The sequence below is a fragment of the Pelophylax lessonae genome, assembly GCF_965119305.1.
Source record: "Pelophylax lessonae genome assembly, chromosome: 6".
Taxonomy (NCBI): domain Eukaryota; kingdom Metazoa; phylum Chordata; class Amphibia; order Anura; family Ranidae; genus Pelophylax; species Pelophylax lessonae.
In genome coordinates this window covers 244,491,218-244,509,854 of record NC_138773.1, presented here as the reverse complement: position 1 = coordinate 244,509,854, position 18,637 = coordinate 244,491,218, and the positions used below count along the sequence as shown (strand labels likewise).

Here is an 18,637-nt window from a genome sequence, read left to right as displayed (position 1 = left end):
GTGAGGTGCTGCAACCGAGGCTGAGTGAGCCTGAAGAGACGGAAAGTTGGGTGCTAAGATTAGTGGTGCTGCTGAAGCGTAGCCAGGTGGTCCAGTATTTTCGGGTATTGAGAGAAAAACCCCTGCATGGGCAAAATTGCTATGTGTGAACTTAAGTTTTTTTTGCCTAAAAAAAGTGGGCTGCCATGCCCTTAATTTGCAGTTGGGACTGACATGACTGACTAAAAACGCATCTACCACAAAAGTTCCAGATCCCCCCCCACAATGTTCACATTGCGATCTGGAGGATGGTTCGCTCTGGGGGTAGATGTGTTTTTAGTCAGTCATTTGAGTCCGAACTACAGTAACATATTCTATGGCAGGAGAATGTTTATCTGCTAATAGCTGCTATGGCAACAACAGATTGGACCCCGGTGGCCTCCTCATTGCTAATTTATTAGATATTTCAATATGACAGTGAACTTGGGGGTCAGTACTCAAATTCCAATCCCTCCTCTCTCTAAATATGGTTTTGTTTTGTTTTTTTAAATCTCTATTTTTTTTTTTTTTTCATCATGGAATCATTACCCATACTAATTCCTGCAGGTTAGAGCATGACCCTAATCTTTTCAGCAGCTCCAGTCAAATATTCACACTGGAATGCTATTTTCTTGCTGCATGTCAGAAGCCATCTTGCAGCAAATGCTTCACGCACCTCCGAGTGCAGCTTGTGGAACTGATGAGGTGAAGAGCACTGCAAGACAGCTCTGCGCTGGTAATCACGGGGCTGAGGAAACACATACATCATCTGCCACATAGGTTGGCATTTCAAGTAAAAACCTTCACATTGTGTAAGATGTCGGACAAATGATGGGCCATATGCAAGTGCGTCTCCGCAGATGGCTCTACATCTTCGGCGAGGGGGGGAAACGCTGAGCTCGGCACTTTCCTACAGACGCAATTTAATATTAGTGACACAGTTTATGTCCTCTGCAAAAACAATCATGGAAGATAAGGTGACATAAATTATTTGCAAATCATTTGACATATGCCTGGGTATTGTCCGTGCCGTAATCGGAGTCTGTCAGTTTACGATATGAACCGCGCCACTGCCGTTTCACATCATTTCCGTAAATCCCTCTTGTGGTCTAAATTTTACGTTTAGGCTTAAAAGGGTTCGGAAACGAATTGGATTTTATTACATTTATTTGCCTTACAATATAATGGGAAGGTGGCTACAGCACGTAGCTGGGAGACTGCCCTGTGCGTAAAATATACCCCCCCCCCCCCCCCGTAGGGGGATGGGCATTAATGCTGAACTTCAGGGAAACCGCTAAACATAGAGATGAAATACATACATGGGGCTGCTTTACCTGCCTTATGATTTATATGTACAGTATGTCTGTCCAGTTCTGAAATCTACACAGCCCTGCTAAATTCCACAGCCCTGCATGAGTTGTTACTGATGCAATTAAGTAGCACTTAAAGTTTTACTAAACCCACAACTGTAAAATCAGTCTGTATATGCAGTAAAGTATGCTTGTTATACACACTGTGGAACCTAAGGGGTTAATCCTCTGCATTGTGTAAAAAGGCTGTTTCATCCTGTCTTCTCTGATTCTCCCTGTCTTCCACTGTCCCCAATCTATCTCCTGATAAGACAGAGCTTTTGGAGTCACTCTGCACATGCTCAGTTTGGTGTGTATTGCTAGAGACATAGTTCCCAACTGTCCCTGATTTCATGGGACTGTCCCTGATTTGGAAGGAAGTCTCTCTGTCCCTCCTTCCTCCTCATTTGTCCCTCACTTTGGTCTGATCTATATAGTTGTATATAAAATGCACTTTTTATCTTTCAAAAGTGTTTCCCAGTGCTAAACCTTTCATCCAATTTCTAAATTACTGCATTTGTAAATTTCAAAGCCATTAAAAAGGAATAATAGTGGTAAAAAAAAAGCACCTTTGGGTTTAACTAGTATTTTTTTTTTATAATTCTCCTTTAAGGGGCGTGACAGGTGGTGTGTCCGATGCCTACATACTTTTGCTCATAGGTGTCCCTCGTTTCGATAACAAAAAATTGGGAGGTATGCTAGAGAGGTTTTTTTTTTGGGAGAGTGCATGTGATCAGCACAGGGCCAATCAGCACTGTCCAGACAGAGGGTCAGGGGTCCTGCAGCCTCATAGGACAGTAAGAGTAGAATGAAAACACCTACAAGTTTTAACCAGACACTGATAGAAGTCACAAGACTGCTATATACTGCTGATGGGAAAAGATATTTAGCAGTTTATATTTACTAAAATAATTGCATTTCCATGTTCTGTGTACTGTGGGAGACCAGATATAGTGACTGCAGGCTCCTGGTTTAGTAACACTTTAAGTTGGCCAACCAGTTTAGGTTAAATCAGGTAAAATTAATGCTATGGGTAATTCTGCCAACTCCACTCAATCCGACAAAAACTTTGATTAGGAAATCGAAAGAGTCAGGAGGAAAAAAGTTGACTGAACAGTTATTGCAGCCAATCATCTGCAGTTACTGTTTGGGTGTTCTTTTGATCGATAGAATTCTCTTATTCAGCCCACTGAAGAGAACAACAGAAATCTTTGTTTATGGCCAACCTCTCAGGTCTTGTCACTCATAAAGCATGTGACTAGACCAGTGTTTTGCACCTTTTTATCAGTCAAGGCATCCTGTAAAATTATAGACAATCTCAAGGCACCCTTTAAAATGATGGTCTTGAGGCACCCCATTCTAAAATGTAATAAAACTATTCTAATACTTTACAATGCAGAAACATCTACAGACGTAGGACACCTAACGTTAGAGGTAATTTTTTATTCTAAAGAAAATACACTTTTGCACACTGGTACTGACTAGTATTCCAATGTTTCTCTTCTCCCTCAATTTCTCTCCATCAGTCTGCTAATGTGACCCCAGTGCTGAGAGAGAGAGGCAGAGGATACCATGACACCACCCCACAATGGCAGAGGAGGGTCAAACAAGGATGCTGTGGAGGTGACAGACATCCTCCTTCTCAACTGATGACATCATTGGTTGTTAGGATGCCAGTGTCTAGAAAGTCATAATGGTGCGTAATGAAATCCTGTGGCTTTGTGTAACTAAAAGGCAGACTTCATCCACTTGCTGGCTTGTATACAATTTTTGAGAAACTTTAAGACATTTTGCCAAGGCGGCCCTGAAGAAGCCTCAAGGCACCCCTGAAGAAGCCTCAAGGCTTGGGTGAAAAAGGCTGAACTAGAAAGCAAAAGCAGAACCAACACACTGATTAGATCATCACTCCTTCACTCTGCTCTCTCCTTCCATCAGCATGTTCCTATGAGCACTGCAGCACCCATGTTTGGCTCCTTGTGCTTTTTCTTCCTCCCCCAGTCTGAGCTTTGTTGTGCAGTGGACTATAAGAGGCTGATATCAAGTCAAATACAGATATTTAAGCACCATGCACACTGGGCTTTTAGCCATAAGAATGGGACTTATTTAGCTGCAGGCAGAGGGCTCAAGTGCACTATCCAGCCCTGCTGCTGGCAATCTGTGAAACCCAATGAGAACTGCTCTGGCTTGATGGTGCACCCAGCAGTATGGACATTTAGGGCAGGAGGCATCCAGGGACGACTTCTCAGAATGCAGACTTGGCTCCTGGGTGCATACTGTCCTGAATGTTCGTACCGCTAGGTGGAACATTCAGCTCTGCGTATCCGCAGCAGCTGTCAGTCTCTCATTTTTTGACAGACTGCCAGCAGCAGGGCTGGATGGAGCACCTGTGCCCCCTGCCCACAGGTAAAAGCCAGAGCCCCACGCCCCGGGGCTAAAAACCCAGCATACATGGAGTCCTAAACTGCTTATACTTACAAAAAACATTTAATGATGCAATATTGAAACGCTGTCCTATATCAGAGATACTTAAATAGTTTTTGTTTCTCCTAAAATGAGAATAAGAGCCGCGTCTTTTGTAACATTTCATAACCATAACCCACATTGATTTATATGGTGCCTGCTCAGACAGAAGCTTAATAAGGAGATGGCACTTTAGCTAACAAGAAATGGCAATCTGTGTGTTTTATTACAGAACAGTGAGTGCTGATGGAACTATTAGTGCAAGCAGAGAAGAAAAGGTCAACAGATAGCATATTAAAGAAGAAGTGACACCTTTTCATTTTCTTATTTCTCATTGCTGTCTCATGATGATAAGCAAAGACCTGAACTTCACCAAGTTTTTGTATTTCTCATTTTTTTTCCTTAGTGAACCATTTTTATAGTATTTCATTTCTTTTTTTAGATTCAAACTGATTTTTTTTTACTATGGGTTAAGCTAGGATTCAAATTTCAGTCAATGCCTGGTGAATCAGCCAAAATTTGAGCCATGGGTGGCCCTGCAAGCACCACTCACCTAGGCAAAAGTTTTTAATAACCGACTAAGCTGGGTGGAAAATTGTTGGCCGAATTATTAGAGCCCTTTCACATGGGTTTTCGGCCCGGCGGACTCCGTTTTGCTCAGCTGGGGATCGATCCCCGCTGAGCAGGCGGATGACAGGTCCGTCTCCGCTTACTGTGCAAAGATGGACCTGTCAGAGTCCCGCTCTCCTCTATGGGGGATCAGGTGAAAACGGACCGCCATCCGTTTTCATCCGATCCTCCAGACGGATGGAAAATAGGGTTACCATCTGTTCAGATTTCACGGACAGGATTAGATCGGATAGCAGCAGGTGTCAGTGGAGATGTCTCCACTGACATCTGCCGATCCATAGAGGTGCATCCAATCAGGTCCACCTGAAAAACTGACAGGTGGACCTGATCAGAAAGCCTGTGTGAAAGGGGTCTTACTGCATCCTATCAGATGGAGCCACTGATTGGGTGTTCAGGCAGCTGCTAGTGCCACTTCTGAATACAATAGTGAGCAAGGGAGATTCATCAGCCCTGAACATAGGAAATATAACTGTCACTGTGTATAGCCAGCCTAAAACTGGTCGTACAACTGAATTTTTTGTTTTCTGAACATTTGTTCAATTTTCTAATGGTTAGTGGGGTCAAATCAACAATCATTTTTAACTGTAGTGACAAGAAAGCTATGAGCTATGAATAAGGCTTTGCAAGCTGAAATGCGTTATTTTGCTGCTGTATACCAGAACACTTGATTTTTAATAAATAAACTCCACCAATAACTCATGGGCCCCGATGTTAACTCTTTTGTAAAAAATATAAGATACAAGATGAAAAATGTATCTCAAACTAATTTTTAACTGTAAATGTGGCTTTTGTTGGGGAGAAGTCACACATGTTGTAATGCACATGTTCTAGGTATAAAACATTTTTAATACTTCTGGGATTCCATTCAAGCAGAGGACCTGGACGAAAGTTTAAGGGATTTCTAACAAAATTAGTTTAATGATGGCAAGAGTAAACTACCTGACAAATGATTTTTTAGAATTTCCATATGGACCTTCAAATTAAATTCTAATGGTGCATGGCCAGCTATACTCATTGTTATTATATGATTTACCTCAGCGGTCTCCAAACTGCGGCCTTTGCTTGCTTTTATCCGGCCCTTGGGGAATTTAGCCTCCCACTGATGCAAGACACTATTCCTCTTACTGACACCAACAATAGGCTATAATTCCTGTTACTGACATCAGAAAACAGGGCACTATTTCTCCCACTGGCACTGATAATGGGGCACTGTTCTTCCCACCGACACCATTGATGGGGCACTATTCCTCCAACTGACACCAATGATGGGACACTGTTATTCCCACTGACACCGATGATGGGACACTGTTATTCCCACTGACACCAATGATGGGACACTGTTATTCCCACTGACACCGATGATGGGACACTGTTATTCCCACTGACACCAATGATGGGGCACTAATCCTCCAACTGACACTGAAGATGGGGCACTATTTTTCCAACTGACACCAATGAGGGGGTCACTATCTCTCCCACTGACAGCAATGACGGGGAACTATTCCTCCCACTGACACCAATGATGGGACACTATTTCACCCACTGACACCAATGATGGGAAACCATCCTTCCCACTGACACCAACAATGAGGAACTAGTCTTCCACCCACACTAATGATGGGACACTATTCCTCCCACTGACACCAACGATGGTGCACTGTTCTTCCCGTCGTATCAACGATGGTGCATTATTTGTCCCCCTAATGCCAACGATTAATTATTTACTCCCACTGTCGCCAAGACAATTTTTACTCCCAATGGCCACACTCCGGCCCCCCCCCCAAGTCTAAAGAACAAAAAACTGGCCTTTGTTTAGAAAGTTTGGAGACCCTTGATCTATCTGCTATCTCTTTTCTTCTCCTTATATCTCCCCATGTCATGGCTGTTGGTTTGTCAGATGACACAATGATCTCCCAAAACAAAACCTTGGATGTGACAGAGTGGAAAGCTGTGTGTCCAAGGATGATGGGGACACCTTTGCAAGTATGGTTATGTGTAGAAAAATCTGTCATTATGAATAAATAGAGAAAGAAAAGGCTTGGAAATGGTAAAGGAGCAGAAGCTGTTCACTAAATCATGTTTTAGGAAAAAAAAAAAAAATTTGTGTTTTAAATTTCACAATTACATAATTGGGTATTCAAAGTGAATGCAGCTTTACCCTATTCACTAGCATTCACTTGTGACAATTGGCCATACACTTTCCAAAATGACCACCCACTTTGTTAGGGGAAAAATCTTTACTTCTTCAGTAAATCATACTGCATTGTCTAAACAAATTATAAATTTTACATCAGGTTCAGCAAACATTTAGGCCTCATGCACACAGGATGTAAACAATGCCACTTTTCAAGGCGTTTCATTTTCTTTTTCACAGCCTCTAAACACACCTCTATGTGGTTATAGACGTATTAGAAGTGGAGCATTCTGGCTGGCTTCACACTAATGTGAATTAGATGTGAGTTTCCCTGCATCCAATTCGTATGACAGGAGAGTGTGCCCGGCTCGCAATGGAGCCGTTTCGCACACCTCGGGGAAGCATTTGGAAAGGTTCCTGTGCGTCTTTGGTTCCAATTCACGCGTGAATTCAGGCACAAATTCAGACCCAATTCACATCTGAATCATTGAACAGGGACGCACCAGACCCCCTGCTGTGAGCTGCAACCACAACATGTGTGAATCCAGCCTTAAAGTGGAGTATCAGCCCCAAAACGAAAATTTGACATCCGCTTACTCTAAGTAACCTGAACAAAATTGGATAATCACAATTTTTTTTTTCCTTTACTTACCTTGTTTTTGAAGAAAATATACTTACCTTCCTTCCACTTCCTCCCTCTGCCGTGACTTCCTGCTTGCATTGACTCCTGGGAGCCGAACGTCATCGCTCCCAGGAGTCAATGCGCCTGCACCGGCCCTGCTCGGCACTTCCGGTGCAGGTGCGTCATTTCCTGCTAAACAGCTTCTGGGCATGCCCAGAAGCTGTGCAGGGAGGACGCGTTTGCACCGGAAGTGACGAGCAGGGCCGGTGCAGGCGCATTCTGGGACTCCGACGTTACCGAAGAGGACACCGAAGAGGACGCTCTGGCTTCAGCTTCCTACACCTGAGATGGCAGCGCTGGACAAGACATTTTCAAGGTAAGTATTTCGGACGAGACCGGAACACTCCAGAAGGGGAAGGAGGCTGTGATGCAAGTGGTCAGCGACTACTACACCAACCTCTACTCCCCGAAAGAAACAGATACGGCTGAGGCCGACAGGTTCTTGTCAGGCATCACTAACCAAATTGATCCTGCAGGTATGTCGGCAATCAACGCCCCCTTGGCGCTGGAGGAACTGCACTCTGCCGTCAGATCCTTTAGGCAAGGCAGGACCCCGGGCTGCGACGGTCTCCCAGCGGAGCTCTATGTAGCGCTGTGGGATCTCGTTGGCCCGGACCTGCTCGAGCTGTACGAGGAGATGGTGGTGGAGGGCACAATGCCTCCGTCGCTGAGGGAGGGGATGATCACGATTTTGTATAAGCGGAAGGGGGAGAGATGGGATCTGAAAAACTGGCGTCCCATCTCTCTCTTGAACGTGGACTACAAAATCCTCGCCAAGGTTTTGGCCAACAGGCTGAAATCTGTCATCGGACAGATCATCCACCCGGATCAGACTTGTGGCATTCCTGGCCGCAGGATTGCGGACAGCCTTGCGCTTGTCCGGGACACGGTCCAGTACATTCGAGGCCGCCGTGTGCACGCGGCCCTGGTCAGTCTTGACCAGGAAAAGGCCTTTGACCGTGTCTCCCATGAGTTTATGTGCAGAGCTCTGCGCAGGTTTGGTCTTGGGGACATGTTTTGTTCGTATGTGAATGTGATGTATGATGACATTTGTAGTACGGTGTTGGTGAATGGCTGGAAAACTGACCCTTTCCCTGTTCTCTCTGGGGTCAGACAAGGCTGCCCTCTCTCACCTCTGCTTTTTGTTTGCTGTATAGAGCTCTTTGCCGAATGCATCCGACAGAACCCAGAGATCAGAGGGATCACCGCACCGGGACCGGACAGAAGGGTTGTCAAGTGCTCACTCTACATGGACGACGTAACGGTGTTCTGTGCTGACCAGCGCTCCATCGACTCGCTCGTCCAGACCTGTGAGGACTTCGGCAAAGCTTCAGGGGCAAAAGTCAACTGCGGGAAGTCAGAGATCATGCTCTTCGGAAAGTGGTTCCTGCCTTCTTCTGCATCCATCCCTTTCAGCGTCAAGGCGGACTTCATCAAAATTCTTGGAGTTTGGTTTGGAGCTGAGGGCGCAGCCCTGAAGTCTTGGGAGGAGAGACTGTCCAAGATGAGACAAAAGTTTGGACTATGGAGCCTCAGAGAACTCACCATCGAAGGGAAAACACTGGTACTCCGCAGCGAGATCCTCCCTGTGTTGCAGTACCTCGCCCAGGCCTGGCCCCCCCGGGTCAACACCTGCAAGGCCATCACCAGGGCGGTGTTCCACTTCATCTGGGGCTCCAAGATGGACAGAGTGAAGCGTGCAGTCATGTTCAAGGAACCCCTCAAGGGCGGTAAGGGCGTGCCCGACATCGCAACGTTACTGGGGGTGTTCTTTGCCTGCAACTGCATCCGCAGAACTTTGATTGACAGAACTTCGGACTCTGGAGGCAACTCCATGTCCCGTTTTTTCCTCCTGCCTCTCTGGAGGTCCCTTGGATGGGACAAATGGGACAGCTCCATCCCCTACAACTGGGACACTCCTTGGTACTACTTGGACACTTTCAAGTTCATCAAGGAGCTGGGGCTACATGGAGTTAAGCCCGACTTGTGGAAGCCAAAAACTATCTACAAGTTGATCAGAGCATCGGACATTGCTGAGACTGTTCCAGGCCTCCCTTCAGCCACTTGCAAAGTGGTCTGGAGGAATGTTTCTTCAAAGAGACTCACCAACAGGCATAAAGATCTGGCGTGGATGGCTGTCCAGGGGGGTTTGCCACTCAGGACATTTATGCATGCCAGAAACTTGTGCAGATACAGGCACTGCCCCTTTTGTATCATCCATGAGGAAACGTCTTTCCACGTTTTCTGGGAGTGCTCATTTGCACAGAACCTGTTGAGGGCCTTGGAACCTGAACTTAGAGACTTTGTTCCACAGACTGCCATCACACATTTTGCTGTGCTGAATGGACTTTTTCACGGAACATTTTCCCAGGAGGACATTGACAACGCCTGGCGGGTGTTGTGCTGCTTTAAGGACGCTTTATGGTGCGCCAGAAAGCGCCTTATCCACCAGCGGGAGAGGATGTCCATCAAGGACTGTCGCAGACTGGTTCACAGTCTGCTCAGAGACTATAACCTGATGGATCTCATGGAGGAAGAGGAGGTCTGAAGATTTCCCCTTCCCCCACTCTCCCTTGTGTGTCTTTGTCCATTCAATAAAGCTTCGGGCCTGTGATTTCATTCCCCTCCCCTTACCCCACTCTCCCACTCCCCTATCACACCTGTTGCTTTTTGAAATGTAATATTGTTTGATTGATTCATGCTACGTATAGATAACGTTTCTTAGTTTCATGCTTATAGGGGTATTGCGGCGTCATGCATGATGTGATGGCGCGGGGTATCCTTACTCCGCACACCACATCAGGCATCATACCGCAGAATGAATGTATGTGATTGAATGTATTTATTAGTATGACCGGAAATGTATTGTAATGTAGTGTATTTATGCGCTGCGTCGCAGTACAGGGGAGAATGTACCCCGACAAAAGTATTGTTTTTTGTATATCTTTTATGCAAAATAAAGATTACATTTTCAACAAAATTTCTTCTAAAAGGTAAGTGAACCCGGGGACAGTTCAGAGGCTATCATTGCTGAAATGCACTAGCCCTGACTGTCCCGGGGGTATTTTTGTCTAAAAAAAATTTTTGAGGCCGGAACTCCGCTTTAAAGGCTGAAAGGAAAAACAGACCACCAGTGCGTTGAGGAGAGGAGTGTTTGGGCAGAAAGAAATCTGAACATGCTTTAACGCCGGGCGCACTTAGCACTTTAGCCTTCATTCATTCCACTGGCTAGAATAAATGAATATGGAAATGGAATAAATGAACACCCAAATGCTTGACACTCCTAAATGCATTTGCAAAGCGCAGCTATAGGCTTTTTTTTTAAGCTACTTTTTGCTCCCCTAGAACAAAAGTGTCCGGGGCCGGAAAAAAATATCCTGCGCGCATAAAACCTTAAACTGCATTTAATAAAGAACAAGCAGAAGTCAATAAACCATTCAGCTCCAGTCTGGAGCACAAACTTTTAGTGGGCTACATCAATGAATGCTGGCGAATACCTGATAAAAGCTGTTAAAAGCTTCCACAAGCACTCCTATTACAGCCCAACTCAATAAAAAATAAGTTGTGAGTAAGTCAGTAAAGATTGTAACCTCTGTCAGGTTTTAAACGCTATCAGAAATGCCTTGTATTTTCTGAATGAATGCAAAGTGTTCCCTGATTAGATGAGGTGGAGAGTGTGACATCACCACTCCACATCTCCACCTGGTCCAATCAGGGAACGTTTTGTATTAATTCAGAAAATGCAAAGCATTCTCGGAATGGTGCTGTGCCGAGCGGCCGACTTCCTGTATTCAGAATGAGCAGGGCAGCCGCTTAGCATTGGACCTAGAAGCCAGTGGAGATCACTGGAGTAGGGGTGTCTACTACAGTGATTTCCAGCTTCCAGGGACATCAGCCCGAGCCAGTTATGGTATATGCGTAGTTACATTATGACGCGGTCCACCTGCACCAATGTAAGGTCTGGATCTCATCTTTACTGATTACAAAATAAATAAAGTGTATAGCTCTATAAATGCCAGAAGATAATGCTTTCAAATATAGCAACTCTCCCAAAAATGTAATGGCAAGAGCTGTTGTTCTAACTGTGTCTTATGTAGAAAATCTCAGCAAGTTAAAGCAAGATTCTCAAAAACACCAAAAACAAAGCAAACACAGACCCAATAAATGGGCTGTTCAAACACATTAAAATGAGTAACTTCAAGCAAACCCAAATCTAATGTCTCTGACTGATTGCTGGGTATTGCAGTACTTTGCACAATCCTATAGACCAGGGATCCACAAACTACGGCCCTTTAGCTTTTGCAGAATTACACATCCCATGAGGCATTGCAAAACTCTGACATTCACAGACATGACTAGGCATGATGGGAATTGTAGTTCCTAAACAGCTGGAGGGCCATAGTTTGGAGACCCCTGCTGTAGACTATCCAGTTTTATTGGGGAATAGAAAAGAGAGATCTCCACTTCTTACAACATCCCAATTATATTGAAGAAAACCAAAGTATCCCCTACTTTGAGATGAGACTTTAAGGGCAACAAGATCACCAAAATTCATTCATTAAAATGTATTTTAATTGATACATAATTAAAGAAATAAATACACATGTGGAATGGTAACTGTATATAAAGGGTAAAAGTGCATCATACACTATACAATCCTGTTGTTGATGAAAACACAATATATTCGTTCTGTCCCCAGTCTACCCAAAGACTGTAGAGTAGGGTAGACTGGAGACTAGGATTATTTTGTGTATTCATCAACAACAGGATTGTATAGTGTATTGTATACTTTTACCCTTTATATACAGTTACCATTCCACATGTGTATTTTTTTCTTTTTTTAATATGTATCAAATACAATAGGTTTTTAATGAATGAATTTTAGTGATCTAGTTGCCCTTAAAGTCCCTTCTCAAAGTGGGGAATACTTTGGTTTTCTTTATTGGGGAATACGTCTATGAACACAACTGTAGCTCCAATGTTTATTTTTGACCTTTAGACAGAGTTGTATAAAGTACTCGAAACCAATACTTGAGTAAAAATACAAGTGCTCGATCAAAAAGTGACTTGAGTAGAAGTACTAAAGTATTCAACAGTTTTTGTACTTAAGTATTGCAAGTAGTTTTTTAAAAAATTTTGCTACTCAAGTACTGAAAGTAAAAGTACCAGTAGTTTTAAAAAAAAAAATTGCTACTCAAGTACTGAAAGTAAAAGTACAAGTACTGTGTTATGTAGTTATTAAAGAAAGAAGTCAAACGTTTATTAAAGTTAAAGTTATTAAAGAAAGAAGTCAAAAGTACACATGACATTATACACATTTTTTTGAGCTTCATGAAACCTGCCATCTACTGTTCTGGCAGTGGTAATTTTTATAATAGTAACGGGTAACTATGCAGCACAAAAAAAAAATATCGGAGTAGAAGTATTGAAATCATCAAAAAAATGTAGTGAAGTAAAAGTGGAAGTAGGAGAAAAAAATTCTACTCTAGGAAAGTACAGATACCGCCTTTTGGTACTTAAGTACAGTAGTGACGTAGTTCTACTTCGTTACTATACATCTCTGCCTTTAGATCTGTATATATGATACCTATTGTATCTTCCCATTGACTGCAAGGACATCAATAGTTCTGTATAGAAATAATGATATTAGTCCTCCTGTGTGATAACAAGGCATAAGTGGTGTGCAGTTGTAGGCCTTCTCTTCCAAAACACTTTTTGCGCGATGTGAAGCCTCATATTTGCAGCAAGCAAATATGTCAGCTTGTGATCATCCATCATAAATCATCAAGATCTATACTATCAGCGGAGTTGATAATTCTGAAATATGATTCATCGGTGCCAACAAGGTTTCCTGGGCACATATGACCTCAGCCCATGAAAAGGCACAAGATAACCATTTCAGATACTGATGCAATCTTTCAGCCACATCAGGTTGTTGACTTTTCATTGTTTAACTGTAACAGCAAATCTGTACATGTTAGATGTCATAATATAGAAGAGAAATTCAATTCTGACCCATGAAATAAGGGGAGTGGATGGTGGATGGAGGAATACCAATATTGATAGCAAATGGGAACATGTAAAAGACCAGGAGCTTGCACATTGCTGTATACCTTATACTGCTCACAGACCAAGGAGTCTATATTTTTTGATGACACCACAGTTATTCATTTCTAGCTGGTTATGTCAGCAATGGCTGTTTTGTAGACGTCGGTGAGAGGAAGAGAGCAGATTGTATGTGGTTAGTTGCGCCACACAACATCCTAAAGAGAGGTAAAGAATTTTGTGCCAGGATGCTTAACTGCTCCACTATAGGTTACATTTCATTAAAGTAGCTGCCTCCCCCCCCAAAAAAAAAAAAAAAAAAAAGTTATGTATAAAGTGTATAGATACATACATATTCGCCAACACACCATGGATCTTCCACAGCAGTCCGAAGAGACTTTTTATTGCAAAAGGATCACATCAGGATAGGTGCAACTTTTCAGAATCCCGCATGACCCCTTTTGAAGGGGTCCTGTGTGACTTCCGAAATGTTGCACCTATCCTGATGTGATCCTTTTGCAATAAAAAGTCTCTTCGGACTGCTGTGCAAGATCCATGGTGTGCTGACGAATGTGTATGTATCTGTGATAGATCCCGTGTCCTGCTGGGGATCGCTGCAGCCAGGGGCAGACTGGCAACTTTCGGCCCAGGGGGCAAGTACAAACCAGAGGCCCATGGTGCAGTGACTTGGCCCCACTCCCACTCTCCCAATCCTCCTCCGGACCACCATTCCAAGCTAAAGCCTGCTCCAGGTACTCTATACTTACCGGCTGAATCCGGGTTCCCGACCTGGCCAGCAGAGGGCTGGGACAGTGGGGCATGGAACTGGCCTCTGCTCAGACACAGTTTACACCAGTTTACTCCTGACCCCTGCACTCTGCACATTACACACTCCTGACCCCTGCACTCTGCATATTAGACACTCCTGACCCCTGCAACCTGTACATTACTGAGAGGGGGAGGCCTGCGCTTTGTCCTTGTCTTCAACCTGCACAAAGTAGGTCAGTGGCAGAGACTTTTTTCTTCTCTTCACCAGGAATCCTTACGGCATGTCTGTGGCAGGAATGATGCAGCCTTTTTAAGGGGCATCAGAGCGGCCCAGGGGGCAATTGCCCCCTCCCCCCTGGCCCAGTCCTCCCCTGGCTGCAGCACCCACAACTGATGTGACTATATGCAGGAAGGTGTGCAATCGGAATATGAACTAACATGTATAAAGTGTAGACACGTAGAGGTGTCTGCAAATATCTACGAACCCTTCAAAACTTAATGGTCATAGTAGAATGTTGAGCCATTACAGGTGACACTTCACTACACCTTAATAATGCCCGAGCTTGCCATTAACACATTCCTATTAGCCCATTACTATTGGTGGGCTGCTCCACTGACACATGAGAATGGAGGAGGCAGGAAGGGGCAGGTAAGAAGAGCTTGGTGGACGAAAGCTGTCCATACATAGTATAAGGTTGATATAAGGAGCGTTTGAACTTGGATTGCTATGATAGGTCCCTGTATTTCAATAATAAATGTCCGACCTAACCAAAACATGCATATAAGAAGGTGTTCTGTTCAAGGGTCAGAACTTAAGATGGTTAGATGGTCAGGACAAATTTAGGGACTCAATTGTAAAAGGTAAATAATAGCAATTTATTAGTGAAAAAATCATATGTGATTACATAACCGAAAAAAAAACGAAAAAGCTAGTAAACGAGAAAGAAAAGAACTCCTGGCAAGAAAAAGCCCACACAAAAAAGATGCAATTGGGGCAACGAGAATAATTACGCAATACGGGATGCAATGGGAGTCAGTACGTCAAGTCCTCAAAAAACATTGGGATATCCTCAGCAGCACACCGGCTATAAAAGAAATAATAGGCGCTAACCCAAACATGGTAGCAAAACGAGCAAAAAATCTGAAGGACATCTTAACAAAATCTGAATTTTCAAAGGAAGCAGAAGAAACGTGGCTAATGCAAACCCCAAGAAGCAAGGGCATGTTCGCATGCGGCAGATGTCAAATCTGTCCATATATCGACAGAACAGACACACTTCACGACGCTACAGGAGAAAAAGAATATAAAACCTCTTAAACTGTGCAACAACTAAAGTTATTTATATGATCACATGCCCATGCAATAAAAATTATATTGGAAAAACAAAACGCCAACTTAAAGCGGAGTTCCGGGCACAGAAGTCGTTTTTTACTAAACATACCCCCGGGACAGTCAGGGCTAGCACATTCCAAAATGGCTAGCCTCTGATCTGTCCCGGTTCGCACTTACCTTTTAGAAGAAATACTTACTTATAAAATTTCTTCCATAGCGTTTCCATCTCTCTTGTGGGCAGCTGAAGCCGGCGCGGTCCTCTTCTGTGTCTTCTTCCGCGTCTTCTTATCCCAGAATGCGCCTGCACCGGCCCCTCTCGTCACTTCCGGTGCGGCGCCGAATTCCTCCACAGCTTCTGGGCATGCCCAGAAGCTGTTTAGCAGGGGAATGCGGCGTCGCCCGGAAATGACGAGCGGGGCCGGTGCCGTCGCATTGATTCCTGGGAGCTATGACGTTCAGCTCCCAGGAATCATAGCGAGACAGGAAGTGACGGGGTGAGCCACGGCTCCGAGGGAGGAAGTACTCTGAGGTGAGTATCTTTCAGGTGAGGTCTACCTAGCGGAGGGGCACAAAAAAAAAATATCGTTTTTGTGCCCGGAACTCCGCTTTAAGATATGCATTGGTGAGCACATGAGAGAAATAAGAGAGAAAAACCCGGATAAACCACTAGCCAGACACTACACCCAACATCACGAAGGAAACTTAAAAGGTACAAAGATTAAAGGAATTTATGAATTGAAAATTTCCCCCAGACGGGGTGACTTTAACCGTATCTTACTACAGAAAGAAAAATGGTGGATATATAACCTGAATAGCCTCACCCCCATAGGGTTAAATACTGAAATGAACCTTCAGGTCTTCTTGGAGAAATAACAAGGACTGTCATGCACTCTTGAATCAAAAATCTCCCCGCCAGAAAGATCTGCTACAAACATACTTATCAAACGGATATATCCTCTAAATGAAGCCCTTTTTCCGAATAAGAAAGGGAAGTATTAGACACATCATTACATTCTATCCCACATTAAGTTAATACATGCAAATATGTTCTCTTGAATTAAATAAAACCAGTATATAGGTCACTGTCTTTGTTATCATTGTCTGTCTTGGTATCAAGTTATGCCCTAATCTGTTTTCCACAGAAAAAACGGGGGGAAAAAAACGTTAAAAAAGTAAATAGTAAAAAACTGACATACACGGACAGATATGCTGCAATATCGTCCTATAAATGGAAGATTTGTTGCTCCCCAAAAAAATGTGTGTTAACTACAGAGATGTTTTCAACCAACAGCAATATCACAGCAATATCCAGGATTAAATGTACCCAAGAGATAACCAATGGATTATACCATGTCCAAAGTACTTTGAAATATAGTTTCTTTCACAAGAAATTTACCAGATGTGTGATCAAATACACAAGGAGTCCCTGATTACCTGATTAAAACTTTAACCCGATCACCTGTGAAGACGTATACATATAGGGCACAGGCATCGGGTTAACCTACGTCCAGACGAAGCTACGCCACTCGGAAGTGAAACGCGTTGACGTCATCATCACCGCCGGTGCAACCACTAGTGTCTCAGACGCAGACGGCGGAGGGAGCAGACGGAAGCAAGGAGACCGGGACCGGCGCTCGTACCAGACACTCCAGCGGAGGACAGGAACCGGAGCTATGCGGCTGTAGATCGGAGGTCAGGTAAGTAAAAGCATCACACCATTCAGGAAAAGGGGTGAAGCATCAGCCATTTGGCTGACAGAGTGTTTTGACCGGAAGGGTAAGACTGCTGAGGCATTCCCCACTAAGCAGCAAAGGATATTCAAAGAGCACACTCTGCATAGTCCCCACTAGATGCTTTAGGACTGCCATACCTGACACTCCACTAAACCGCCGCAAACAAAGGAAATTAACTTTTATGCCCTGCAAATCCTTAGCCATCTGAAGTCTAAAGGATATACAAAAGACCTCACAAACTTTTCCTATCTTACTAAAACCGCTGAAAAGTCCGGTATCCCATTCATATTACAAAGGGAAAAAAGACGAAATAACGGCAATTGCCGCCAGAGTTACGAGTCACTATACCGACTCTGGAAAAATACCTCTATACCCTTGATATTTATAAATGATGCTAAATGGAGAAATAGCCATACCAGTAAGCCTGCCACTCAATACTCCCACTTACTCTGCTTAATTAAGCATAAAGTGACTTATTGTCTATCAATATCCCGCATGTCCACAGACACGTATCACAGGAAGGACAGAATAGTGGTGTATACCACCTGTATTATTATTGACACATTGTAGCCCTGTCATGACATTTACTATGCACCGGCCGGTACCCTGTTAATTGTTTTATGTTTAATTTTGTATGTCTTGTTTCTTGTTTATACTGGTTATACACTATATAAACGATCAATATCTGAACGGTTATGTAATCACATATTATTTTTTCACTAATAAATTGCTATTATTTACCTTTGAGTCCCTAAATTTGTCCTGACCATCTAACCATCTTAAGTTCTGACCCTTGAACAGAACACCTTCTTATAAGCTGTGCATACATGCATAGATTTCTTTCATTCATTCAGCTTCTTAATCAGTGCAGATGGACAAATCTTCTTTGCCAGTCTGCCAGTTATTGTATTCTGATAGCCAGTGCCTTTGGCTGTCAGAATACCCTATCAATGCTGCTGCATCTTATTGGCTGCAGTCACTGCTTGTCTGGGAAATTATCAGCCTGTTCTCGTTGATCTTCAGATCTAAGATTGTTGAGCCAGGTGTTGCTGGCAGGACCACCCATGGATTGAATTTTGGACGATTCACCAGGAGATGACTGAAATTATTTTTTTTTTGTGTATTGCCAGCTTGAATCAACCCCTGACTTTTTGCATGTATAAATGTTATATTACCTATCCAACATCAAGACCTCCATGTCTGACCCTGTTCCTGTCAACTTTTGGGGGTTTGGGTGTTCCCACCCACCTTTTTTTATTCTTTTTTTTCTTTATTTTAAAGTGGTTGTAAAGTCAGAATAATCCATAACTGCCACCCCCCCCCCTGTTTTATCAAGATATAAAGTACCGTGTGTCCATTTTTTTTTTTAAATTCTAATCCTAAATACCTTTTCTCTCAGCACCTTGGTGTTGTCACATGTCCTTCTCTGCTCTCCATCCCCGATCTGAAGGAATGTGAAGGGAGGGGGTGGGATACCCCTCTGAC

At 43.6% G+C, this 18,637-nt stretch overlaps 1 protein-coding gene across 1 annotated transcript; it reads left to right on the top strand.

The window, feature by feature from the left end:
• Window positions 1-6,106: 6,106 nt before the first annotated feature.
• Window positions 6,107-9,903, top strand: LOC309558728 (uncharacterized protein; the record flags this gene model as incomplete). The annotated part of the gene is made up of 3 exons (XM_082261777.1): window positions 6,107-6,140; window positions 7,561-7,722; window positions 8,431-9,903. 3 exons carry the CDS (start codon window positions 6,107-6,109, stop codon window positions 9,819-9,821), a joined length of 1,587 nt encoding a protein of 528 aa, XP_082117903.1. The 3' UTR covers window positions 9,822-9,903.
• Between the last annotated feature and the right edge of the window lie 8,734 nt (window positions 9,904-18,637).